Source organism: Gambusia affinis, linkage group LG07, assembly GCF_019740435.1.
Source record: "Gambusia affinis linkage group LG07, SWU_Gaff_1.0, whole genome shotgun sequence".
Taxonomy (NCBI): Eukaryota; Metazoa; Chordata; class Actinopteri; order Cyprinodontiformes; family Poeciliidae; genus Gambusia; species Gambusia affinis.
In genome coordinates, this window is record NC_057874.1 from 8,360,723 (window position 1) to 8,388,639 (window position 27,917).

At 39.5% G+C, this 27,917-nt stretch overlaps 3 protein-coding genes and 1 long non-coding RNA gene across 6 annotated transcripts in view; 2 read left to right on the forward strand and 2 right to left on the reverse strand.

The window, feature by feature from the left end:
- LOC122834385 (ataxin-7) overlaps positions 1-7,291 on the reverse strand; it is a 30,210-nt gene extending 22,919 nt beyond the window's left edge. The window contains exons 1-2 of one of the 2 annotated variants that reach the window (XM_044122787.1): positions 7,091-7,291; positions 4,517-4,613 (exon numbers count right to left, since the gene is read on the reverse strand). The gene's annotated coding sequence lies outside the window, so the exon portion shown is untranslated. The remainder of the gene's footprint in view (positions 1-4,516; positions 4,614-7,090) is intronic. The other variant, XM_044122788.1, reaches the window with a different exon arrangement.
- A 2,066-nt stretch (positions 7,292-9,357) lies between these two features.
- thoc7 (THO complex 7) lies at positions 9,358-11,401 on the forward strand. The gene is made up of 8 exons (XM_044122804.1): positions 9,358-9,488; positions 9,730-9,850; positions 10,211-10,338; positions 10,433-10,519; positions 10,807-10,864; positions 10,946-11,012; positions 11,087-11,156; positions 11,255-11,401. The coding sequence occupies exons 1-8, from the start codon at positions 9,470-9,472 to the stop codon at positions 11,314-11,316; spliced, it is 612 nt and encodes a 203-aa protein (XP_043978739.1). The 5' UTR covers positions 9,358-9,469; the 3' UTR covers positions 11,317-11,401.
- Positions 11,402-11,825: 424 nt separating this feature from the next.
- On the reverse strand, positions 11,826-27,611 carry LOC122834387 (interferon-induced GTP-binding protein Mx-like). The gene is made up of 12 exons (XM_044122791.1): positions 27,206-27,611; positions 26,071-26,208; positions 25,819-25,973; positions 15,497-15,635; positions 15,218-15,416; positions 15,062-15,140; positions 14,866-14,988; positions 14,643-14,784; positions 14,402-14,560; positions 13,265-13,341; positions 12,887-13,144; positions 11,826-12,308 (listed from the first exon to the last, which is right to left on the reverse strand). Exons 1-12 carry the CDS (start codon positions 27,390-27,392, stop codon positions 12,084-12,086), a joined length of 1,881 nt encoding a protein of 626 aa, XP_043978726.1. The 5' UTR covers positions 27,393-27,611; the 3' UTR covers positions 11,826-12,083.
- LOC122834402 lies at positions 15,642-25,929 on the forward strand. Of its 2 annotated transcripts, XR_006371200.1 has the most exons (4): positions 15,642-17,257; positions 17,335-17,400; positions 17,849-18,007; positions 25,854-25,929. It is a non-coding gene; the product is annotated as an uncharacterized LOC122834402 (long non-coding RNA). The 2 variants fall into 2 exon arrangements; XR_006371199.1 differs by having other exon boundaries at positions 15,642-17,400.
- Positions 27,612-27,917: the final 306 nt, after the last annotated feature.

Sequence of the window (27,917 nt, forward strand, 5' to 3'; positions counted from 1 at the left end):
GTACACAAAAGAAGAGATGAAATAAGAAACCAATAACAACTGGGTACATCTTACTTCTCCATTTTTAAAACGCACTATTGGATTCAGAATCTCAGTGCATATACCGTTCATGTGCACAAACTGGATATGCATGGCTTGCGTTGTGCAATCTATGTCCACAGATTGGAAAACAGTTTCTTCCTGCTAAGAACAAGGAAGTGGGCCAGAGTGTGCAGGGCCTCAAGGCAGCAAGTGGGACACTGATGTTTTGCCCAAAGGTGAGGATTCTCTTAAGCCGTGCTGACTGCCGAGTTGTCAAAGTAAGATGATGTAAAAAGTAATAAGGAAAAAAAATAGCTCAATATTACTCCTTGGACTTTAAGAAAATCCCTCTGTTACACAAGCATTATTACCAAAACAAGGTTAATTTTACTTTCACTTTCTAAATGATTACTCCTGATCCAACAGCAAGAGAAAAACAAGACTTTTTAAAAATGAATATTGTACCATGGAGAAAATAACACACTGGTAACAAATGCCTTCTATTTCTCAGCTCTTTTGTGTACACTATTCTCTTTATAAGGAACAACAAGCTGTTAGCATGACAAGGCAATGTGATTTCTTGATGTGTAAAGTAAAAGGCATATTGGAATGTCCTCTTAATTGTCTTCATCTGCCTGTGCGCAGATGGTGAGCTAAACATTTGGTGTTAAAAACTACACCAAATTGGAATTAACAACCTCAAGTTAAAGATATTTTCTGAGTTAGTGTCAGATAACGACTAAACGCCCATTTTCTTCAATCTAATTTTAGCTGTTAGAACCACAACTCTGAAATATGGATTCCTTAGCCTCAACCGTTGAAAATTATTTGCAAACTCTACGAATAGTTATTTTTAGAGTTTCTAAATGAACTGCATTTAGAAACCACAAACATAATAATACAGTCTTAAAATGAAGATTTCATTTCGTAAGAGAAAAAAGGGCATCAAAACATACAACTCCTTGTGTGAAAATAAGTGAGACTGATATTTGCCAATGTGGAAATGGTTACAAAGTCATTTTTATAGCTCTAAAGTGTGAGCTATAACACTTTAGCTCACCAAACCACACTGAGAGTTGTTTTTCACAAATGAAAAAAACAAGCGTGGATCAGTAGTGAACCTCCTCAGGAGTGGCTGGCCAACCAAAATTACTCCAAGAGAGAACTGGCATCTCATCCAGAAGGTGTCTAAAGAACCCAGAACAACATCTAAAGCAACACAGGCACCACTTGCCTCAGCTAAGTTCAAAGTTAATAACTGAACAACAAAAAAAACGGGCAAAAAAATGGTACATATGGGGCCAAGACCACTGCTGACTGTGTAGACAAGAGTTTTGGGGAAAAAAACGGTGTTGGAACAACATTAATGTTTTCAAAAAGTGTGCGTCCCATTACATCGGCTGTAAAAGTACCACAGCATCTCAGAGAAAGATGATCACAGTCAGTGGCGCTAAAAGTGGGAATGCACTACATGCACAGCATATGGGTGCTGCGCTAGAGAGGGTGCCAAAACAAAATTATTTCTAAGTATTTTCTCTATTTAACAGCTTTTTGTGCATGTGTAAATGGTGTGATCAATAACAAAGACAAAGACCGATTAGCCGCCCCTCCGCTCCTTCACCTTCACGCACTCAAGTGCGTGTCTCTTCGAGTGTAGGGGTGCGCTTTTTTTATGCTTTTGTGTTTTTAATTCTTTTTCATCGTGTTGTCGTCTGATGACCGGGAGCTAAACATGGAAAGAAAGAAAAGAAAAGAAAGAGGAGGGAAAATGGTAGGAATGTTGTAAGGATGAAAAAGAGCTTTTGCAAGTGTTTGAAAGACGGTCGGTAAGTTATGTCAGTCTATGAAGAGGAAGCTAGAATTCAGGTAAGTTACCAGTAAAATGACAGGACACTGTGGTCCTGCAACTGTAGCTACAATACAGCAGATTATGCTAAGGAAAATAAAGGAACTTGTTTGTGGTTATTTTGTTGTTCTGACAGTAGCGCCTATAATGTGCCAGTAAACACCTCTGAAAGTATAGTTTCAGTCAAACATGGAGGTGGCATTGAGATAATTTGGGGTAATGCTGCAGCTTTAGGACCAAGACAACTCAGTATCATTGATGGGTGAATTCAACTCTCCACCAGAAAATCCTGGTAGAGAGTGGAATTCAATTAGCACAATGATCTTAAGCACACCAGCAACCTCTGAATTGCCATAAATGTAAACAAATACAAATTTAAGACCTTATAAAAGTTTTGACTTAAATATGATCGAGATGGTGCTGCATAATTCAAACGAAAAGGGCTCATAACAAATTTTTAGCTCCACTGACAACAACTTTAAGTGATTTTCTGTAATGTGACTCATGCCTGAAGACCCTCCAACATTGTTGAATTAAAAACAATTCCTCAAAAGTGTAAGCAAATATTCATCCCTTAATAAATGAAGTCATCATTGAAAAGTTGTGTTTTACTAAATTTATTTTTTAAAACACATTTGAACTTTCATTATCTGCATCATTTGAGCCAGTAATCTAATTCTGACATTTCTGTCATTTAAAACTACATGGTGCAACTTGCGTGTTACTTGAAGATGCCGTTACATTTAATTCTACACTTGACACTTGAAATCTACAGGCACATCGACTGAAAGAAAAATCCTACCTTGAACAGAATTTCAGTTTTGGTGTAAACCATAAATCCTCACAGGGTAACGACCATGTTGTTCCTTTGCCGTTTTGATTGCTAAATTGGTTTCTGTCATAGGACCATGCTCCATTTTGTACTTGACTGAAACATGTTTTTATATCCACCTTGGCAACCAACAATTTTAAATAATTTTCTATCATCTAATGATAGGAAATGTGGCACTGTGCATTAAATATTTTATCAGCAGAAGGTCACTTAAGAGTTGTTTTGTTTCTATCTGCCACGTTTTATAAGAGTAGATTGGTCCAGACAGGGATCGTAACAAAAACAAATGTGAACATAGTACAATCTCTACTGTTTTCAGACAAAAACAAAAAAATAAAATCACAATCCAAAGCTTGGTTTGGCTTGAATTGCTACTATTCTTTTGATTTTTTTAAGCACAAATTACTTTTCAAACTCCATTTCAATTGTATGAACTAAATTCTTAACAAAGCTTAGGGGAAGATATGCAACACAGCTGGGTTTGAAATGATACAGAGATTACTCATAACATCATTGGTGGGGTTTACAGTTATTACTCATCAGTCGGTCTTACCCTGCAGCGGATTTACATATCTCTGTCTGACTCATCTTCTCCTGAGCTAACAAAATGGTTAAACCTTAAGTTGTACCCCAGGAACGACAATGTCGAGAGACAGAATACTTAGAGCAACAAGAAGCTAGGAAGTAAACTTACAACCACTACTACAAATGAAAACAAAACTGAAGTACATCTCTTTATTTTACAGCTTTTATCAGCTTTGTTATCAGTAGTGCAACTTTGAGTGAGCACAAATGGCTGATATTTTTTGAAGCAAGCACATAAAGTGTCCCTAATCCACTGATTACATCTCAATAATATTGGAAAAGATTTAAAAACATCTAAACTCTTGTAGTTTACTTAAAAAGGATTGCAAAGCGCTTGCCATCCTGTCCCTGCAGCAGCCTGTTAACCAACCTGAGCAAATCAAGAAAGCAGAAAACAGTCCTGTGGTCTAACAACTGAAAATGTGAAAGTGTTTATGGAAATTATGGGCTACACTTATTCCAGGCAGTCGCCATTTTACTTTGAAATTGAACATGGATTTTGGAAAGAAAGCAAAACTGGGCAGTTTACTTTTTCACAAAGAAAGAAAATAAAGAGAGAAATCTGAAAGGCGTGGCATGCATTTCCAAAGCTCTTCAAAAGTCGCCTAACTGGTGAATTCGTGTTCACCGATGCATAAATTAATCTCAGTATAAATCCAGTTGTCCTGCGAAGGCCTCAGAGGTTTGCTAGAGAACATTAATGAACAAACAGGATCATAAAGAAAAACGAACACAGCAGACAGGTCAGGGAGAAAGCTGCAGAAAGGTTTAAAGAAGAGTTAGGTTCACAACACGTTTTTGCTTTAATAGCAAACAAAAAGCAAACTATATTTTATTCAATTTTTGTTCGTGAGATAAAAATGATGTGCTACATTTTGCTGGTCTATCACATAAAACACCAATAAGCTGTTTTATGAGTTTGTGGCTTCACATGTTCAGAGAAAGAACCACAGATGCCATGCATTGTGAAACTGTTGGCTGCACACTACTAAAAAGCTAAATGAACAAAGAACTGAAAAAATCATATACAAATGATGTTTTTATTTGTGACGTTATGGAAGAACTCAACATTTTTGGAAGTGCAGGTGTATTTCAGAAAAACCTGAAGTTTGTGAAGAAACATGAAACAGGACTGCTTCACAACTGACTTACCAAACGGCAATACACAGAACTTCTTAAGTGTGACAATTATAAAACGTATGGAAGAACATTAAGAAGCTGTGAGATCTTACCTTGATAGAACAAGAAACAAGGAGTTTATTTTTAATTTGATCAGCCAATCCTCATCAGCTTTAGTGTTTGCAGGCTGGCACACACCAGAGAGGATATCTGGAGAAAAACAAAACAATACATACCAACACAGACAATTATGCAGGGTAAATTAGGCTGAACTGGGTCAAATCGCCACTGTGCCAAGTCACATCTTCATTTTACAAATAAAAAGAAGCAACATAGGTATAAATGTTCCTATAAACTAGCGACTTGAACTCTTGTCCTTGTTGGCATCTGTTCTTTGTGATTTACAGTCTTTGCTGGAACAAATCTGATTAAAATGACTGGGCCATTAACAGGTTTGTTCACAACTTGAAAACCTGCTGAGGAGTAATTTCAATCATTTGAAAAAGGAGTTTGCTCTCCAATTTCATTTAATGAGCAATTGGATAAATGCCCTTTGCGTTGGCCTTGAAGTGAAAAACATGAGCCACACTTACTTTTAGAGGCTCAGCTGCAGGCTTTTTGGTCTGATATTTTGAAATGTAATCTCGAGAACTAATCTTTTCTTCTTGTTTTATACTGCTAGAGATTATATGTAGCCACTGGTAAATTTACTTGGACCTTAGTGTCTATGTTGATAAAGGTTTATCAATTAAATAAATGACGTATGAATCCCATATTACCATTTTGCACAACTTCTTTTCCAAACATTCACGCCCTTTTAAAGCATTTCTTATTATTCCTTTTCCTGTGAATTTACTATCCAAGAAAGGTCACTTGAGTCAATTAACCTTAAAAAGAAATTATTATTCCTGTGTATATTGCATTTTATCTACAAATAGATCACCGGAGTGATCCGAGATGCAGAAGTGTTATCACACCACCACCGCCTGTTGTTGAATTTCTTAAGCTTTTTTAGATCTTTTAGACTATTTTATGTTGTCTGACAGGTTCTGTTTCAAGAAATGTCTGAACTCTAATGGCTTGTCAGTAATAAGGCCTGAGTGTAGCTAATAAACTTGAAGAAAAGAATATGAATGACTGTTGATTCGTAATATAAAATTAAGACAATTAGTTTTTCACATAGGTCCGATAAGGTCTAGCTGACTTTTCCCCCCCTAATCAATGGAATCATGATTCAAAAAGCTGTCTTTACCGTTTACTCTGGCTAAACCTTTCTGAGATCAGTTGAAGCACTTAAGTACAACAAAAAAAGAAATTTCTAGCTTCATCTATGCATTATAAGTCCTGTGTCTGTTTGTCCTCTGAATTCACAAATGTTTAATAACAGAATGTCAACAAAAACACGCTGAAAAGAATGACATCTATATTTTAAGTGTTTGCTTTAAAAGTATTACAATATACGAGTCTGGTCATCCTCAAAGTATCTCCGATTACATAAAAGGCCTTTGACCCTTGATGCAGTTGTCAAAGATGTTTCTGCTTTAAGTGACCAATATGCCGAAGCTCACAGAGAGTGATGGGAATATGACGATGTTGGAAAAGAAAGAGAAGCGTGAGGTGATGTTGCGATTATCCGTTTTCCTAATATAGTGACGTCCAACATAAACAGAATTTAAATACAAATGTCCAGTGTGACAAACTTCCTCAAAGCAATGTATGTCACTCATGGATAATAAAGAAAGGACTACTCTTTATCAATAACGTAAAAACTAATTAAAAACAATGAAACAAGTCATTGTTTCAAATGTAAGATGCAGTACGTGATGTACATTGATTTATGTAGAAATACTCAAATTTGATCTTCAGTTTCTACACTCCAAAGTGTATGTTGTTGTATGATATACGTGTGCCGGAAAAAAACCAAAGCACTTTTTTTCTACTAGAATATAAAGGGTAGTTTAAATCTGCAAACATGAGTAATTATGGCTGAAAGTTAAAACATCTTTTTGTGTTTAATAATGGCAACATAAGCTAGTTCCTAACATTTTGAACATGTTATGATCAAAATGTCACAATAAATCAGGTAAACTCACTTGAAGCAGCCTGTGAAAGGGATGAGCATTAACATTTACAATGAAATCAACTCTCTCATCACAGCGAATTTATTTATTTGCATACTTTGCATGTGAATTTATTCACATATTTTCACGTTAGACGGGTATTTAAACTCTATATCTACGGCGCATCGAAAATAAACTAAACGTTTATAAGGGTTACATAGAGAAATGTCACCATTGGCAACAAGCAGGTGCAAATGGGGCAGCTAGCGGGTAGCAGCCAGAGGACACAAACAAGAGGCAGCATTTTTAGCTAACGCTGCTCCAGTACTTTTTTACTACATTTGTAACAACACAAACTATACTATCTAGATGAATTCTCTTTAAACCCTAATAAAAACTAACAAACAACATCTGGTGGAGTTATATTTGTCAAAAAGGATGTATGCTTGAGTAGTCCTGTACTATAAGTAAGCTCCATTCAGAGTGCCACTGGGGCTGGTACTTCACAGCAGCGGTGGCTAACTGTTACATTAGCCTGAAGCCAGCCATGGCCAGCGTTAGCGAGGAAGCTGCCAAAAGCCTGACAGCACAGCGGCGGTCACGGAACGACGACAGCCGGGAACTTACCGAGGCCCTGGGTACTGGAGCTCTAAATGTGTCCCCAGGTCGGTGAACAGCAACTGGATGCACGGGGTGAATGACAAAGAGGACGGTGGGAGAGAAACGAATGCAGTGCTCAGCTTCTAAGGAGGTCTTCTCCTGGTGCTTCCATGTCTGTTTACCAGATTGCATTCTGGGACAGGGACGTCACTGGTGATGTGTCGGTCGCGAACGAGTCAAATCACTGTGCCGGCTCTTTTCTGTGAACGATGGAAATACAAAACCTGACTGAAGATAATATTTAGTTCATGATGAGTGTGTATTGTTGTTTTCTTAGCAGTTGTAATGCTTACAGTGCAATTTATTTGAATTGTGAGAAGAAGTACTAGTGGCTCTGACATGAGTGCTGCTCGCTTCAAATTCCTTCTTCTGTGCCTTGTATTCTAAAGAATTTGTGGAACAGTTTGGCCATTCATTACGTTATAGGTTTCATTTTTGTCTTAAGTTATCTTAGAAGTATTATAAGAATCTTTAAATGCTATGTATTTTATACATAGCACAGATTGAATAACTTTAATAGCTTTCAAGCTGTAAATTTGTCTTTTTGCCCTTGATTATATTTGATAAGTCTAATTATTTTAGGCTTTGGGACAAAGTTGATCACAGATTTCTAACAACCAGGGAAACAGTAGTTTCATTTAGTACTGAATTTCACTATTGTTTTTATTTAACTCTGAAGGGCCTGTTGAGATTTAAAATTTCATTTACAAGACAGAGATCTGAAATGTTGACACGTGTAAAATCTTCAGTGTTGTTTTGCCATTTTCTTTACAATCCTAAACAAAACACATGACATGGCAATAAGCAGTTCAAAAATCTGGATAATGTTTTTGTGCAGGATCTTTCATGTTAATTCCCGACATGCTGTATGCTGAGTAAATTGCCTTATCCCCTAAATTGCACGTCCATGCTGTTGAGAATATGTAATTTCTGAGTTCTAAGAGGTTGAGCTCCCCATCAGTCAATTGTAACTCGATATGAGGTTTTGCACCTTTCTCATGAAATAAAGCCCAATCAAGCAGGACACATCCTGGGATGTCACAGAGCCAGTGAATGGTTCTGCATCTTCCAAAATGGTTTCCCATTCTGTGTCCATCCTGGCAGCACATACAATAAAGGCATGGAGGGCATATCTTGGCGTAACGTAGTACCTCTGTTATTGAACATGTCGCTAATTTATTCAAAAAGATTAAATACAGTCAATACATTTACATTAACAGTACAAAGAGGAATTCAAAATAACACAGTTAAAACCAGACATAAATTCAGTGCAATAAATACATTACTATCTGTCTGTAGAAGAAATTAAAATGGACGAGAACCCTTAAAATTACTTACTGCTTATACTTTGAGACCCAACATGATTGCTGTATTTAGGAAATAGGTTACTTTGTACTACTTTAAATACTGGCAATGTCTTACAAATGTGTACATTTTAATTCTAGAAAAGTATCAACGTCAGATTTAAATGAATAATTATGACAAGCTAAAGGCTGTATTAAACGGAGATTAGATTGGAAGTCAAATGGTTGTTGAACGGAGTAGATGATCTGGATCTTACTAAAGAGTTCTAACGCCCATCAGACGTCAGTGCGCGAGGACGTGTAGTGCACGCGCATTATCGTTTGGTCTTTTTTGTCTACAATAAAAATACAGAGATATAAATTACTGAGCAGAATATAATAAAAAGATTAAGATTAAAATAAAAGACAATAATAAACAGGGACTACAATACAGTGAAAAAGTGTTTTCCCCACTCACATTTTTTTCTAGTTCTTGCTCTTCTTCGTCACACTTATCTTCGCCGAGTTGCCTATCCAATCCAGGGAAGAAAGGCTCAACTACTACCTGTGAAAATTTCAGTGATATTAGGATGTTAAACTACCTATCTTGAACATTATTTTGGTTTATTAAACTGTAGTAAAACCCTAAACGCCCAGAGTAGGAGGATATCATGATCAATTATATCATATTTTGCAGGTTGTAAGTCAAAATGTTCTCGTGAAATTACAATTGTAGTAAAACCATGATATTTGTTAATGATTTATTGTCGTCTCACTACCTTCTACCAAAATAGCCAAACTGCGATGAGAAACAATAAAAAATAAATAAATAAACCTTGCTTCCAAATGAACAACTCATTCTTTATTTACAAAAGGAATTAAAGTAATTGAAAATATTAGTTTTAAGCTCACTAAAAAGCAAATGCATTGTGAATACGATTACATCCACCAAATTCAAACTTTTACATTTCAAACATCCTAAGCAGCAGTTCCTTTTACCGCCACAGGTGGCAGTATCGGCTGAAAACGTATCTGTAAGCAGAAGAAGAACATCAACAACACCATGGGGGCTGTTACCGATGGTAAGTAATTGTGCAATTTATTCGTTTTATCTCTTAGTTAAAACTCGTTTTCTATTACCGTCTTCTCAGCCCTGTAAAGAATCAACACATAAGAGCGGTTTAATTATCAACAACCATTAAAATCCACACAAAAAGTCGTCTTTACTGAGAACAGCTAACATGCTAACAGTTAGCTAAGTCGGTAGCTTTCTAGTATTACACCTTTGAGCGTGCTCACTTACCCCCCTGATCTGTGTCACAGATGAAGTTATAAGAAAGCGTCTTCTCATTGACGGTGACGGAGCTGGAGATGACCGCAGAATCAACCTCCTGTTGAAGAGCTTCACTAAATGGTGCCACTCTCCTGGGAGCCCGGAGGAAGGGTGAGCGAGTTCACACACTAGTCTGGAACTCGGTGTGTTGGTTCATTAAATAAAATTTTTTCTTGAATTGCTATGTGTGTGATATATTTAATACCAAGCACACGTTCCACAAAGTTCCTCAAAAATGTAATGTAATAGAAAAGGAAATATGATATCACCTGTCCCATGTGTATTTTTCCTTCCGTCTGTTTAAATCTATCCATTCAGACCAGAGGAGAAATGTAATTCATACATTTATAGTGAGACTTCTTATTAAAACGGGCCAAGAAGGACAGAGATGTTTGAAACTTTACTCCAGGATTTCAAAACGCATTCAAGAAACCCCGTTTGTGGGAGCTCAACTGTTTTCTGTGTGTTTAGATTTACCCAGTATCAGAGGATGCTGGGAACTCTGGCTCAGTGTGAGTTTTCTATGGGGAAAACGTTGATGGTTTACGACATGAATCTGCGGGAAATGGAGAATTATGAGAAGATTTACTCAAACATAGGTAGGAACTGATTCAAACTACCTGAGTCTGTAATATCGATATCTTTTGGCAAATAATTAACTAAAATGTTTGTGGTTGTCTTGTTACATTGAAGAGCAAAACATCACGTCCGCTCATGACAAGATTGCAGAATGCAAAAAAGAAATACAGAGAGCGAAGAGAATACGAAAAAATCGACAAGGTAAAGTTCTTTGATGTTTTGTACTTTTACGATACCTGGGAAAGTATTGATGAGCTTTTAAACGTCAAACGAGTAAATGTCAAAATATTTTACTGGGATTTTATGTGGTTGAAAAAGTTGTGCATAAGTCTGATGTGGAAGCAAAAGTAAAAAAGTTTTTTGTCTCATCTGAGCCAACCACATTCTTCCACTAGTCACTGTATTCTTCTGGGGAAATACTTCTACTTTTTATATTTAGTTGTTTTGGATTATCTGAATATTGTAAATGTTTGCATGTGTTCTTCCAGAATATGATGCTTTGGCAAAGATAATCCAGCAGCATCCGGACCGGCATGAAACCCTCAAGTGAGTCAGCATTTTATAATCCACACCATCTTTTGTTTTTAGATTATTATTTTTAAAGTCATGTGTTTTGTTTACTTAAAGGCAGCTGGAGGCATTAGACAAAGAACTCCAACATTTGTCTCACATCAAGGAGAACGTGGATGCAAAGGTAAAGAAAATTGATTTATTCTCTCTTCTGTTTAGACATAAGTTTCTTTTTTTTGACGCCTGTCTTCTGTTCAGTTGGAGTTGAGGAAGAAGCAGTTCCATGTTCTTCTCACCACCATTCAGGAGCTACAGCAGACACTTGAGAGTAAGGATTTATTTTTCTCTAGTGGCTCTTGCATTTCAAACTGTAATATATGAAAACCAAAGCCCTCTCTCTGCATTGCTTATCATTACTTTTCCCAGATGACGAGAAATCGGACAACGACGACCAAAGTCAGGATAGCCCTGCACAGAATGGAGAATGAAATCTTTCTAGATTTTTGACAGAACTGATTTTAAGAATTCCTCTTTTTTTGTATGTACTTTTTGAATAAACGTGACTTGCACATATGTGTTTTTGTGTGTAATTGATGCATTTGACGTGTTTTTTTTTTAATTTATTACACACTGCATACCAAAGATCAGAGTGATGTAAATATTATAGTAGCATAAATTAAGATAAAAAAATTTTGGATTTTCTCAGTTCAAAACGTTTTTTCTGCATCTTCTCAATTAATTGTAACTCAGTTCTGCAATAAACTGGCTTCTTTTTGGATAATTAAACACAATGTTTGTTCACTAGTAACATTGAAGAGGAGAACATGTGTTCAGCTGCTTGATTTAACACTTTAGAAAGTTTGTAGATTTGAGTCAAATGTCCACAAGGGTGTGCTGAAGTCCTTTTTGAGTTCACTGCTGGATTTGAGCAGTTACAGCAATGCCTTACTTCCCATTAAACTTACAGTTTTTGCCATATACAGTAAGACAAAAGGACTTAAATTGTTCAAAACTTTATTTAAATGTATTCCTAACACAGAATTTTGTTAAAGAAAATTTAGACAAAAAAAAATAAACATTTGTAATGCCTTCTTGGATATTTTGGAATATATTTAACAAACTACTGCCTACATCATAGCACATCTAGGTTCTTCAGTGTATATTATGCACTGCATAACATGCAGTTTATAGCGAAGCATCTTGTGCAATGCCTTTGCAGCAAAAGATGTGCTGCTCCTGGACAGTGCTGCTCCTCCTAGAACTCCGCCAGGTACCTCCGGGCCTCCAAGAGGCGCTTCGTGCGACTCTGCAACGCATCCCTCTTGTTGCCGATGTCGTAGTCCTCCTTCAGTAGGAAGTCCACGCTTTCCTTGTCCTGAAGCATCTGCAGCATTTCCCTCTGCAGCTGGATGGCGGACTGTTGCAGCATCTCATAGCGGATCACCAGGGGGATCTGGTCGGCCAGACGCATTCCGGCAATCTGCCACAAGAAATGGGCAAAATGGTTTAAGACTATAAGAAAAGAAAAAAAAAACTCAACCTGAGGAATAACCCTGTGTAGCTTGAGTATGCAAAGTTAGCCTTTTGTGTACATAAATTAATCAAACTGTGGGATGAATAATTTTCTACCAGTTGAGTGATCTCAGTCTGTTAAGAATCAGGAGAGATAAATTTCTCAGAATTAAGGTCAATTAAGTGTCAACCAATGATAATTACAGTCCAAATAAACAGTAGAGTAAATTCTCTGGGATAAAGCAGTAAACATTGTACAGATTAACACCCCAAGTCCTGTCAAGGTTAAGATATTGCTAACAGCTTTTTATGGATGAATTTTTAGCAAAATAAGATAACTCATGTAAGAAAAACTTTGAACCATTTACATTCAGATATTGAGGTAAAACGTTTGGGGATCCTCCAACATTAGTTGCATGTGAGAATTTGTTGTAGCAACATGAGACAGGGGTATTGAAAGTTATTTGGATGGGAAAAAAAACATTTAAATGAGATCAAATCTGAAATGTTTGTGTGTGCTGAACCTGTAATTTAAATCTTACTTACTTTGTAGTATGACTTAAGATGCACCATCAGCTCTTGAAGTGTTGCATAATTGTCCATGCAGAACACCATGCTCCTTGAAAGGTGGGCACCATTCTTATAGATGGGGGCTTCCTCTCTCTCCTCTTCACTCTTGCTCTCAGTCAGACTGTTGCTGTAGGTCTTATCCTGGGAGTAAACCAGCAGCTCCATCTGGAACTGGGTCCTCAGCATCATTTCAGCAGAGGATTCCTTTAGCTGCTTGATGGCCTCAATCTTTGCCTACAAAATGAACATCTGCATTTAAATTTTTTACCAAAATAATGAAACGAATTAAGAGAGCGGAAATGCTGTGACTCAAGCTGTATTGCAGTTTTTCCTCAATCTTAACTAAACCCCTACCTTGGTTGTTTTCAAAAGATTGGGGAATCCTGTGAAGCTGTTATGGGCCAGCTGAAGGAAAGTTTTCTTGATAGCATCTAGAAGAAACAGAGAAAAAAAAGAGAAAAGTTGCTTTATTTTTATTCCTCTGTGGTCGTGCTGGAAACATAAAACTGAGTAATAATGAAGAAAAACTACGACGAAAATGTGCAGGTACATTTTCTTTCCTCTGTTTATATTCAACTTGAGCAGATGTCATTCTGGTGTAGGCGAAGAACGGCTCTAATCAACTTCCTCGCCTTGTTGATGAATCACGTCCGAGCAACATACATGAAGTCTACGTGGTGCATATGGTTTGAGGCTAAAAGATGGTTTATAATTGGTCTGAAAGTGTAACTTTTTTCCCTGTCATTTATAACAAATCTATATGTGGACCTGTTTCGTTCAAGACAGACAAGTGCAAGCAAGAGAGCAGATTAAGTTGGACTGAAACGCTGAATTTAAACAGCGATGTAGCAGTTCTGGATACAAACCTTTCTACTTGTTGAGCACCTTACAGTTTACTTTTTATTCTGTGAAAATAAGTTTGACTTGATTCGTAAATTATCCAGAAAATCTCTAATTATCAGTGCGCAGCCTGACCTACATCTTGAAAACTTAGTAAAGCTTTCGATAAAAACGCCACCAGTACAATACAGATATGCGAATATGATGTCAAATGTACCAATTTTAGCACTCAAAACAAAACATACAGTCTTTTTTCCTACACAGTCACATTCAGTTCCAATCGAGCTTCATTAAAGACAGAATTCTGATCAAAAGTAGAGATAAAAAACTCATAATACTAATAAATAATACTAATAAAAAGGCTATTCCACATATTATTTACTCATATAGGTAGGAACAGCAGTGCCTCCACATTAGATGTATGCCTAACTAAACATATCCAAGGTCCAGGGGTGATATAATGCAGTTCTGCTGATTCATATTATTACTGCAATTTTACAACAACAAAACAAGTTGTCTAAATTTTGCCCTGTGCTTTCTGATTTTGTTGCACGATTTGTAGCTTTTCCTTTAAAGATTTAACACTGATTCAAATCTACATAAAGTCTACCTCAGCATTGTAAGTACGCTAAAAGAAGTGCCTCCAATCACCTCCAACATTCTTAAGCTTCCTGATGGCTGGTTCTTCCAGCTGCTTGATCTGCTCCTTCACCATCACCTCGAAGGTCTTGTAGTTGATGAAGCCTGGCAGCTCTCTTCCACGGTACCGGTCCTCATATTCCTCCACCTCTCTTTCAATCTTTCTGTTAACTGCACCACAAAGGACATGTCACGGCATTGACTTACCGCTGTGCCCCTTCTTGAATGACAACAAAATCGAAAACTCTCTCACAATTTTCTCCTGAGTTGTCCAGGTGCGCCTTCCAGTCCCTAAACTCTCTCCTAAGCACAGTAAAGACGTTGAGTCTCTCGCCGCACTTCAGCTCCTCCCCTGTGGTCAGACTGATGGCATCCTGGGTAAACGCCGTCACTTTCTGTAGCGTTACAGAAATGTAAGCGTTTTGTTGGAAGGATAATGTCGCAACCAAGTGTTAGTCACAGTGTTGGGCGCTCACATCAATCAGGAAGACGAGTCTCTCCGCCGCATCGGATGGAGGTCCGTTACCGTACCGGTCGAGCTCCATCTGAGTTTGCTTCAGCTTGTCGTCAATCTGCTCTTCCAGTCTCGGGAGAGATTTCTGTAAAGTCAAACTTCCAACCATTAAAACCTAAAACATTCACCGAGGAGCTGACATCGAGGTAAGGCCTCACCTCGATGTGATGCACCAGCTCAATAGTAAGTTTCTCCGCCAGAATGGGAACGGTTGCAAGTTCTTTGTTGTACAAAGCGCTGCAAAAAGAATTTAAAAAATAAAACATTTTGCAAGATATAAAGTCTGCCTGGTGGCACAAGAAGACTGAACTTACTGGAAATGGGGGTGATTTTTGAAGAAGTCTTTCTCTCTCTCAATGGCTTCAGTCAGAGACACCTTCTCTGTGATCTCCTTCTGGCCTCTGCATTTGACGATCATGTAGCCTTTCTTCAGCTGGATGACTTCGTTGTTGACTATTTCCACCACCATCTCTTCCGTGCCTTTGTCCACCAGGTCAGGTTTGGTCAAAATACCTGAGAGCAAGAGAATTCATAAGTTTTTAACTGCTTAAAACTTATGAAGGTGGACATTTTACTCAATAATTTCTATTTACCCAGAGTCCTCTCTCCATCAGGATCAACCTGTTGAGCCATCTTTAAAGCCTCTGTGGTCGCGATGTCCACATTGGATGGAACCACCACCAAACTGATGGTTTCTTGTTTTTTAATAAACTTGTCGATGAGTCGCTTTATCTGAAATGTCCCACATATATTGCCTAAGATTTACAATATAAAAAATGGCACATGGCAACGCACTAGGTCAGGGGTCGGCAACCAATGACTCCAGAGCCACGTGTGGCTCTTTCATCCTTCTGTTGTGGCTCCCAGTGACTTTGGGAAATAGAATATTTTATTTTTAGCGCACTGATTTATTGACTTTTTGACCCTTGCCTGGAAGATACATCATGAATAAATCCAAGAAAAGGAAACATTCTGAAGATGGCAGAACATTGAATGGACTGATCATTTTTGCTTTCACCGCTGATGAAACTGGTTCACCAGTCTGCTTAATATGTGGCGAAAGACTGGCAAACAACAAGGAGTCAAATGTTGGAAGACATTTCGAGAATAAACACTCTGTCTTTGCTAAAAAATATCCCAAGGGAGAGGAGAGAAAAAAGGGTGTTTCGGAGCTGATGCGGAAGACTGAAGTGAGCAGGAGTCACTTCAAGAAGTGGATTAAGACTGATAATTCCACTACATGTGCCAGTTTCATGGCTACTCAGGAAATAATCAAGCATGGTAAGCCATTTGCAGATGGAGATTATCTCAAAGAAACATTTGTTAAGATTTCAGAACATCTTTTCTTGTCAAAGTTCAAGAGTTTGACAGCTGATCCTGAAAATGTGTGCCTTCGAAGGCCGTTCTCGCTCAGAATCACAAATGGAGCGAAGTGGCAAACCTTCCCAAAAAGGACAAATTTGTATTTGAAACATGGAATGCCATCCCCGACAGCTACATCAACATGAAGAGGTATGCATTTGGAGTCCTTGCAATCTTCGGATCCACACACATCAGCAGCAACATGAACTTTATTAAAAACGAGCGCCGCTCACACCTCACAGACGTCAGCTTACGCTCCTGTTTGAAGACGAAGGTGACATCTTACAGCCCTGACATGAAGACGCTATGCGGCAAGGTTCAGGAGCAAAAATCACATTAACCAGATAAAATAAATATTTTAATTAGCTATTGTTTTACATATGTGTGCTTGGTTGTCTGGAATATAACAGTCAAATATAAATACATAACTATATATTGTTAAGTGAAATAGTTATTTATTTTTTTTAATTCAGGAGGACAGGTGACCGCACACACGCGATGGGACACAGAAGAAGACTGCGCATGTTTTGGTTTGCATGGTTCGTTCAGTGCCGGAGGATGATATTTTATCATTTAGCATTCTGTTTCTATTTTTTCTTCATTGCAGGTTGGGTAAGTTTCGATTTTTATTTCTTAAATACAAAGACCCAAATAGACAGAGGGTATTTTGTTTGAAATTGAGCATCAACAAAGTGTATAATGCGTTTGGTTACATGCAGAAATAACATTTTGTGTTCTCTGCAGCAGTTCGTTGATTTCATAAACGCAACATAGTATCGATTTTTGTACATAGCATATAGGTTCTATATATATATATGTAACGGATATTAGATACAAAAGTTGAAATTCTTGCTAAAATGTGTTTGGTAAACATCTTTGTATATATTTTATAACTGCCTTGGGATGAGTGGTGTTTGGCGCCCCCTACTGGCTGCCTATAAATAAGAGGGGAAACCAGAAATTCCACACAGACGGTTTTGCACTCTTATGTGGTAAGTCATCAGGTCTGGTTCTCCTCTGACTTGTTTTTGTGATTTTGTTCGGGGACTAAATTGGAGTGTTGTTGCAGTGCACAGAGAACAGGTGGACTAGTAGGGGAGGCTGACGGGATGTTTTTGTCGACCACTCATTGCAGGTAAAAGTGTAAATAATTTGATGTGTCAGTTATGTTTGTCAGTTTGTCAGTTATGTTTGTCAGTTTGTCAGTTGTATTAGCCTGTTTGTCAGTTATGTTTGCCTATTTGTTAGTTTGTTTATTAGCTGTTTTCATGACAACATGGCCGTTATTTTCTGTTAAGCACTAGAGGGTGCTATTTAGTAATTTAATGATTAATTTTGATTGCTATCTGTGTTTGTTTTTCTAGATTGTTTTGTTTATAGAAGAAAGATGAAATTGTATGGGATTTATATTAAAGATGTATTATTAAGTATAATCACTATACAATCGCATGTTATAGAGAAAATATGTTGATAAACTTCATTGTAATAATCATTTGACACAGACGGTTTTGCACTCTTATGTGTACAGAGAACAGGTGGACTAGTAGGGAGGCTGACGGGATGTTTTTATCCACTCATTGCAGGTTGTAAAATAAACCACTTACAATCCAACCCACTGTCCACGCGAGTCTGTATGACAGGACCGGTAAAAAGGAAGCTGTTACATTGGTGCCGTGACCTTGGACTTCAATCAAGCTCATCGAACCTGTGACCGTCCTGTCTTTATTATTCGTTTATTCCAAGTTGGTGATTTTATTTCCTATTGTGTTTTAGATTCTGAAAATTTTTTTTCATTTGTTAAACTCCTGAACAATGTCTAATCAAAGTAACCACTGTTGGTATAGCACACCCATTAGTATTGGTAGAGGAAGAGGTGTGCTTGCTCCCATTCCTTTTTCTGTTGATAGTCCTGCTCCTAGTGGTCTTATGGCCTCATTAGATGAAATTTCTAGTGCTAGAGTCCATAATCCTGTTGACTGTTATACCAGAACACCTATGCCTAATATCACACCAACACCGAACCCTACTAGTGACAGTTCTGAGTCTGTAACTGCCCAGATGAAATCTGTTATCCAAGAGATAGGACATCAGCTTGCTGACAGCATCATTTCACGCATACAGCCACATAACACAGTTGCTCCCAGTTCTACAGCCACACAAACTGTAGCGAGCATTATGGGTCAGTCCGGTTGTGTATCTGATGTATCGCAGGTTCAGGTTGTCATGCAGAGAAAAGTCAAAGAACCTCCATGTTTTGCAGGTAATGGCTCAGACTCCATTACAGTGCATGACTGGGAAGATCAGATGAGAACATTCATTAGGAAAAGTAATGTTAAGATTGAAGAGCAGGCTGATGAAATTCTTATGCATCTGAGGGGAAAGGCTAAGGACGTAGTTAAGTTTGGGATTAGAAATAGTAACATTAACATTACTGCTCACCCTGACATGATTTTTAGTCTCCTCAGAAAACACTTCAGCTCTACTAAGTACTCTGCTGTCCCCTTAGCTGACTTTTATTCGACCCTTCCCAAAGACCACGAAGACCCATATGACTACTGGCTGAGACTAAACAGAGCAGCTGACTTCGCCTCTGACTGCCTGAGAGAACAGGGCAAATTATTTGAAAACCCTGAGATGGAGGTGACACGTATGTTTATTAGAAATTGTCCCTGTAAAGACCTGACTCTCACTTTCAGGTCCAAAACTATTGATAAGTGGTCAGCGTGTGAAGTCCTGGAGGTGCTGAATGAGTACCATGCTGAGGTGAGCTGTAAAGAAACTTCCCCAGTGCACCACGAGAAGACAGTGGACATTAAAGTGCACAAAGCAGAGGTAGGCCATGGCTTGGTCCCTACACACAACAGTCAGGAGAACTCCCAGACACACAGCCCTCAGTGTGTCTCCCTGACAGATGTAATGTTCATGTTAGAGAAGGTTCTGCTGCATGGAGCCTCTGATCAATCACATGTAAGAAGGCAAACTCCACCCAGGCGACCTGTAAACAATACAGACAAAATTGATGGTTTCACAATTAAACCATGCATTATTTGCAAAGCTGACAACCACAGTGCCTTGTCACATTGCCGAGAAAACAGGCTCTGTTTCAAGTGTTATGCTCCAGGCCATTCACGCCACAACTGCCCAACTAAAAGAGCTGCCCCAGAGCATCAGGAAAACTGACTGGTCTGCACACAAGGGAGGACAGTGCAGATGAACTCAATAAGCCTCCCATGAGTAATGAGTTTCCAGAAATCCAAGATAATGCATCCCTCTATGAGTTGTACAGTAGTACATTGATCCCATCCAAGAAACTGATATTCCAGGGATCTCAAAGAATAGCAGAAACTAACAGCCTGTTCTACACACCTGTGTCTGTACAGAATGGCCTCACCCTCAAAGCACTGTTAGACAGTGGTTCAATGGCTTGTACAATAAATGAGTCCTCTGTTCAGTCCCTTTTACAGCAGTGTCCTGACATAACGAAAAGCACAGCTGAAGATTATGTCATTATAGGCTGTGGTGGACAACAGGTTTTCCCCAAAGACATGTATGACCTTGATGTCATGGTTTATGGATGCAGGATGATAATTCCAACAATGGTTGTTCCAGGCCAGACAGAACAGATGATTCTTGGCAGCAATGCCATAAAACACATTCTAACCCAACTAAAGAACACTGACAGCTACTGGAGACTAGTTTATGCACCCAACAATGGCCAGACACCTGACCACTGCCAATTTCTGTCACTACTATCCAATACAGAACGTTGGAGGGGTGATTGCATTCCAGATAAAGTAGGGACAGTGAAAGTCAAGAGTTGTGTGACCCTGAAACCACGGAGTGAACACCTTGTCTGGAGCAAGTTACCTGAGTCAGCAGTGATGTCGGCAGGCAGTACAGTGATTGTTGAACCAACACGGTCTAAAGCTAGGCCAAGAGACATCCTTGTTGGCAGAGTTGTCACTCCTCTTTGGGGAGATCGATGGGTGCCTGTTAGAGTCATCAATCCTACAGACAGAGTTGTAGTACTGAGAAGAAATGCCAAATTAGCAGATGTGTCTCCATGTATAGCAGTTGAAGACCTACCAAAAGCTGACAAGATTGAGTGTAATATGCAGCATATTCAGAGTGAAGTTGTGCAGCCAAGGTCAGAGGAGGACATGATGCATACACTGAAGACTCTGGGTCTGCAAGACATTGACCTGAAATCATGTGAAGTGCCACTGCAGTGGAAAGACAAGCTCCTTGACCTCATTGTGCAGCATGAGTCGATCTTCTCCCGTCACAAGATGGATTGTGGAGAAGCTAAGGGGTTCGTTCACCGCATCCATCTTGTCGATGACAAGCCATTCCGTTTACCTTACAGACGCATACCACCAAGCCAGTATGAGAAACTGAGAATGACTCTGAATGAAATGGAAGAGAGAGGCATTATCCAGAAGTCAAACAGTGAGTATGCATCTGCACTCGTTCTGGTATGGAAACCAAATGGTGACCTCAGAGTCTGCACTGACTTCAGATGGCTCAACGCGAGAACTGTGAAGGATGCTTACCCACTTCCACATCAAGCTGATGCTTTGGCTGCCCTTGGTGGTAATGCGTTCTTCTCAACTATGGACCTGACATCAGGCTTTTATAATATCCCTCTTCACCCTGATGACAAAAAATATACAGCATTCTCATCCCCATTTGGATTACATGAATATAACCGCCTTCCTCAAGGTCTATGCAATAGTCCAGCTACATTCATGAGGATGATGATGTCCATATTCGGTGATGAGAACTTCACAAGCCTATTGTGCTACCTCGATGATCTGATGGTTTTTGCACCTACAGAGGAAACCGCACTCCATCGCCTACACATGGTTTTCTCCCGCCTTAAAGAACACAATCTTAAACTCGCACCCAAGAAGTGCTTCTTCCTAAGGCGGACTGTGAAGTTTCTTGGGCATGTCATCAGTGACAATGGTGTCCAAACAGACCCTGAGAAAGTGAAGGCCATAAATGACATCCAAGTCACTGACCTCATGCAGCCTGATGGAAAAACACCTTGCCCTAGCAAAATCAGATCTTATCTAGGCATGGTGATGTATTATCAAAGCTTCATTGAGGCATGTTCTGCAAAGGCAAAACCACTGTTTAAACTAACAGCTGGACTGGATGCTCAAAACAAACACAAAAGAGGTCGCAAACCTGTCAAAAGGAAAGGTCATGTGAAGTTGACACCTGCTGATTGGACAGATGCATGCCAGACTGCTTTTGAAACACTGAAACATGACCTCATGACAAGAGTCACTCTAGCCCACCCAGATTTCAAGGCCCCATTCATTCTGGCTGTCGACGCATCCTTTGATGGGATTGGAGCTGTCCTGTCACAACTACCACCTGGTGGAACAGTGGCCAGGCCAGTTGCCTTTGCAAGTAAAACTCTTTCATCCTCTCAACTGAACTACCCTGCACACCGCCTTGAATTTCTTGCCTTGAAATGGGCAGTATGTGACAAATTCAGCCATTGGTTGAAGGGCAGACACTTCACCATATGGACTGACAATAATCCATTGACATATATTCTGACCAAACCCAGACTTGTGGCGTGTGAACAGCGGTGGGTGGCAAAGCTTGCTGCATATGATTTTGACCTAAAATACATCCCTGGCCCAAAGAACATTGTTGCAGACGCCTTGAGCCGTGAGCCATTTGTCCAATCATGTGTGGGTCATCGCCTCATAAATGAGCCATATACCTCGCTGTTGGACCAGGTCAACAGTGTGAATGACAGACTCGTACAGGATGTCTTCAGAGTGTCCAACAACTGTCAAGCTGTTGTAGATGATAGTAGTGAGATGCCAAATGAGACAGTTCAAGATACAGTTCCACCAAACAAAAAAGGCACAGTCTCAGCAGATGAAGTTGCTGCCATCCTCAATGTTCAGTCCAGCGGAGGTGTGAGTCATATGATGGGAACTGGTGTTGACCCCAATTTTCTGCTGGATGAAAACCAGTCATCTTCATTCCCACAGAGCCAGCTTATCAATTGGCAGGAGTCTGACAACACAATCAGCAGAGCCATGTACTATGTACAGAGACATAGAAGACCTACCAAACGTGAAAGGGCTAATGAATCACGAAGCGTGATTAAGCTACTGAAACACTGGACCAGACTCACCATACAGAATGGCATGCTGTACAAGGCAAGGAAAGATCCTCACATGAATAAGAAAATCCTCCAGTTCATAGTACCTGACTCAATGAAGCAGAAAGTTCTCCATGGTCTCCATGATGCAGCGGGTCACCAAGGCCAGCACCGTACCTTGTCCCTGGCAAGGCAAAGATTTTTCTGGAGTGGCATGGGCCATGATATAATGAACTATGTTCGGTCCTGCCAGCGCTGCATTGTAGGGAAGACACCGGAACCACACAGCCGTGCACTACTTCAAAACATAGTCACTACTGAGCCTATGGAATTAGTCTGCATAGACTTTTGGACTGCTGAGCAAGGGAACAAGTCTGTGGATGTTCTAGTTGTGACCGATCATTTCTCCAAGATGGCACACGCCTTTCCCTGCAAGAATCAGACTGCCAAGGAAGTTGCTCGTCGTCTCTGGAACAACTTCTTTCTCATTTATGGGTTTCCTCGCCGTATACATTCTGATCAAGGGGCCAACTTTGAGAGCAAGCTAATCAAAGAGCTTCTAGAGATGGCTGGGATACAGAAATCCCATACAACCCCTTATCACCCCATGGGGAATGGTATTGCAGAGAGATTCAACAGGACTCTGGGAGACATGATCAGATCCCTTCCCCCTCAGCCAAAAGCAAAGTGGCCACAAATACTGCAGCTACTAACCTTTTGCTATAACTGCACAGAGCATGAGACAACAGGGTTTGCACCATTCTACCTGGTGTTTGGAAGGATCCCTCGTCTACCTGTTGATGTGATGTTTCAACATGCCCTCACCAATGATATTGTTGTCAACCACTCAGACTTTGTTTCTCACCTAAAGAAAGATCTACACGAGGCTGCTCAGATTGTGCAGAAAAATAGTCTCAAGGAACAGACTCGCCATGCCAATCTATACAACCGCAAGTTCAAGGGATCACCTCTCGTCATTGGAGACAGAGTACTGATCGCCAACAGAGGAGTGCCGGGAAAACGCAAGATTGCAGACAAGTGGGAATCTACCCCTTATGAGGTCATATCAGTCAAGCCTGATATCAACGTCTACAAAGTTAAGGATGTCCTAACGGGCAGAGAGAGAGTTGTCCACAGAAATCTGCTACTCTCTGTTAGCTTCTTGCCATGTGAGAGTGCTGGAGACCATGAATCTGACAGTACTGCTGCTATGCATGGAAGTGGTCTATGTCCAGATGTACCTGATGTAATGGAGGACAGTGATGTCCGCACAGTCAATTGGCTGATGCAGTCCGGCGATGATGGAACCCATTCAGATGATGACGACTCACTTGACCGGGAATCCTGTGCCATCCAGTCTGACTCTCTCTCAGTTGTTACATCCAGTCCAACCAGTCACCCGATTCCTGTCCACAATATTGGCCACTCAACAGTTGATGATATAAAAGATCCAAAACATTGCCCAGACATGGTAATAACCCCTACCAACTCTGTCCATCCAGACGTGCCCTCTCCTGACAAACTCCTCATAGACATTGACACCCCTGTGACAGCTGCTCCAGACGGTGACTGTTCAGACACTGCCCTTCCAGACTCCTTAACCCAGACTGTTTCCACACAGCTGGACCGTCGTATTCTTAGGGACCGTAGTTCCATTAGGCCCCCCAGACGTCTTATTTGTGAGATGAACAATCAAACAGTAGATGAGACTTCTTTATCTGCCGTATCTGTTAGTTCCCTGATTCAGTTTTTTTCAAATGCATTTTCAATTTAAGTAACAGAGTTAGGACAGTATTAAGCATTGAAGTGCTTGAGTAGTACTTTTAGGATCACAGGAACATTGTTTACATTTCAGAGGCGTAATGGGCACCTTTGAGTCTGTGTTTAGCTAGGAGTTTGATCGCCTCCTTTCTTTACATACTCCTTTTTGGGAGAGTTTTTACACTGACAAGTATACACAGTTTTGTTCCTAGTGTTGCACACTTTCTTTTTTGCTTTCCCCTTGGTACACACATTTTTTTATTTGTTTGTTTGTTTTTGTTTTGTTCGATCCGAAATATTACTTTTCATATTTAGCAGAATTTCAGGGGGGTGTATGTAACGGATATTAGATACAAAAGTTGAAATTCTTGCTAAAATGTGTTTGGTAAACATCTTTGTATATATTTTATAACTGCCTTGGGATGAGTGGTGTTTGGCGCCCCCTACTGGCTGCCTATAAATAAGAGGGGAAACCAGAAATTCCACACAGACGGTTTTGCACTAATGTAACAGCTTCCTTTTTACCGGTCCTGTCATACAGACTCGCGTGGACAGTGGGTTGGATTGTAAGTGGTTTATTTTACAACCTGCAATGAGTGGTCGACAAAAACATCCCGTCAGCCTCCCCTACTAGTCCACCTGTTCTCTGTGTACACATAAGAGTGCAAAACCGTCTGTGTCAAATGATTATTACAATGAAGTTTATCAACATATTTTCTCTATAACATGCGATTGTATAGTGATTATACTTAATAATACATCTTTAATATAAATCCCATACAATTTCATCTTTCTTCTATAAACAAAACAATCTAGAAAAACAAACACAGATAGCAATCAAAATTAATCATTAAATTACTAAATAGCACCCTCTAGTGCTTAACAGAAAATAACGGCCATGTTGTCATGAAAACAGCTAATAAACAAACTAACAAATAGGCAAACATAACTGACAAACAGGCTAATACAACTGACAAACTGACAAACATAACTGACAAACTGACAAACATAACTGACACATCAAATTATTTACACTTTTACCTGCAATGAGTGGTCGACAAAAACATCCCGTCAGCCTCCCCTACTAGTCCACCTGTTCTCTGTGCACTGCAACAACACTCCAATTTAGTCCCCGAACAAAATCACAAAAACAAGTCAGAGGAGAACCAGACCTGATGACTTACCACATAAGAGTGCAAAACCGTCTGTGTGGAATTTCTGGTTTCCCCTCTTATTTATAGGCAGCCAGTAGGGGGCGCCAAACACCACTCATCCCAAGGCAGTTATAAAATATATACAAAGATGTTTACCAAACACATTTTAGCAAGAATTTCAACTTTTGTATCTAATATCCGTTACATATATATATATATATATATATATATATATATATATATATATATATATATATATATGACGTCAAAAGGGTTGTGGCTCCAAGTGCTTTCTTTTTGTTGGGAGGCGGTTCCAAATGGCTCTTTGAGTAGAAAAGGTTGCCGACCCCTGCACTAAACTGCAAGCCTAAAAGCAGGAAAGCTGCTCTTCGTCACGAAACGTCTGAATTTGAAGCCTTCTCAGTCACTTTAATGTTCCTCTAACATTCTTTGAACAATTTACTAGGAAAGAAGCAGATTCTGTGGAAACATTAACAATACTGACCTGATCACCGATGTTCTCTGGTTGTCCCTTTACAGCCACCCTGGCGATGCCAGGAAGGTCGATGAGAGTCAGGTCCGGTACGTCCGGGGAAGCGATTTCCAGAGTGATGAGGTCATCGCAAATCCCCACTCCGACTCCGGCCATTTCATCCTGTGCTGGAGAGAGGAAACAAAAGTGGTCGTCCTGGTGAGTGAAGCATACAACGTAAAGAAATGACTTTAATACTTTTACCAGAAAAATGCAATGTTGTACCTTCTCTGATTTTTTTCTCCACAATTGCAGGATCATTTAGCTCCTCCTCAAATTCTTGGTAACTAATCTTTCCATACCAGTCCTGGCCTTCTTTCCTTCTCTTCATCTTCAGCTCGAGAGGACATCTTGTGACTATGCCTGGATTAAAGATGAGTCAAAGACAAGACAAGTCAAGGCACGTCCAGTGAGGCTAGTGACTGTTTGGCTAACATAGCTTGAATTATATTGCAGCTAAAACTACAAGTTTACAGACACCAAATAAAAAAAAACTCAGTTTTTTCAAAAAGCCAGATTGTAGTTTGCAAATGCTCACAAGGTACAAATACCTTCATTTCTGGAGGCATGTCCTCTGGTCAGAGGAAACTAAAGTGAAACTGTTTGGCTAAAATGGCCACTGCTTCATATGGAGGAAAAAGGGGGATATAAATCTGAGAGCATCACCCAGTTTGCAGTCCTCTTGTTTTGCACGAAGAGGAACTGGTGCACTTCATGAAATATCATCTATTTTATGAAATAAAACAAATGGTATCCAACTATGCATCGTTGTGTTGTGGGGAAATATTGAAGCAACATCTGAAAACATCAATCAGAAAGTTAAGGCTCATCTGTAAATGGTCTTCCAAATGGACAATGCACTTAAGTGTACAGCCAAAGTGGCTATGTGGCTTAAAAGTAAGTATGGCATCTATGGATTACCTGATGTTAGTTCATAGTGCATGTATGGACAGATCTGAAAAAGTGTGTGAGTGAGACCAGACAGAGTCTTTACCTCATTCTTGTAGCATTAAGTGAATAGAAATCATTTTCTACTTCTAGCAGAAGCTTGAACAGCAGAAGCTTGGTCTGATTTAACTTCGGATGGTGAGAGAGAAAAACAGAGAACTAGGCAGAAATACAAACTGCTATATAGCAGATTTTTGTGAAGATAACTCAGTATATCTTGTTTTGTGAATTACTTTGTGGCCTTTAATATGATTTGCATATTTTTAAAAAACATTTTAACAAAACTACGATGATGTTCAAAATTATATTGACAACAACAACAAAAATCTTTAACTATTATTTTTTTATGTTGTTTTATTAAAACCATAGTTTTATTTCGGCTACAGACATTAAATGACTTTTAATCACCCACCGCTTCCTCTTGGCAGAGCCACCCCGGACAGCGCCTCCAGCACCGAACTCTTCCCGGAGCTCTGGTCCCCTATCACGGCTATGGCAGGCAGCGCCAGGTCCTTCTCCACTCCCAGAGAGCGGAGGGAGTCGATCAGGTCGATGCAGGGACGCACCTTCTCCTCGTAGTGTTGATTCAATGTAGTCATTGCTTCTGATTTAAAATAAGACGATTAAACCCGAAAGACAGTTCTGCAGCTGAGACCAGTTCTGTGTGCTGCCTGTTTGAAAGACAGAGAGCACTAGCTACCCTGCCGCGCAAGAAACAAAAACTCTCTCTGGATCTTTAAGTTTCGTTTCCCAGTTTGAAGGATGTCTCGCATCGAGCGCAGCTGCTGCGGTTCGGTTGAAGCCTTTTATTTTTTTTTTTTTTTTCAATTTCTATGTTTTAGTTTCGTTTCGTTTCGTCCCCCCTGCAGGTGACAAGAAAACGAAACGTAGCCACACAAAATAGAGATGATCTTACATTTTCATCACAATAAAGGGTGGTACAATTACAATTAGTTTGAGCCTCAGTCTGTACCTTTACCTTCACCATATTATTTAAATAAGAAAATTTGCGAACAGAATATTCATTACACCCATTTTACAATGTCACTTTGCTGCTAAATAGAGTAGTCAGTTTTCTCCAAGGATGTACACTTTTTTCAGTTTTTCTGGTGTCACACAAAATA

Coding starts and splice junctions, on each gene's coding strand:
- thoc7 (XM_044122804.1), top strand. Junction 10,339..10,432: donor GAAGATTTACTCAAACATAG/GTAGGAACTGAT, acceptor GTTACATTGAAG/AGCAAAACATCACGTCCGCT. Junction 10,520..10,806: donor AATACGAAAAAATCGACAAG/GTAAAGTTCTTT, acceptor GTGTTCTTCCAG/AATATGATGCTTTGGCAAAG.
- LOC122834387 (XM_044122791.1), bottom strand. CDS start 27,392: ATGACTACATTGAATCAACACTACGAGGAGAAGGTGCGTCCCTGCATC. Junction 15,141..15,217: donor AAAAATCACCCCCATTTCCA/GTAAGTTCAGTC, acceptor TTCTTTTTGCAG/CGCTTTGTACAACAAAGAAC. Junction 13,342..14,401: donor GAAGCTTAAGAATGTTGGAG/GTGATTGGAGGC, acceptor TGTTTCTTCTAG/ATGCTATCAAGAAAACTTTC.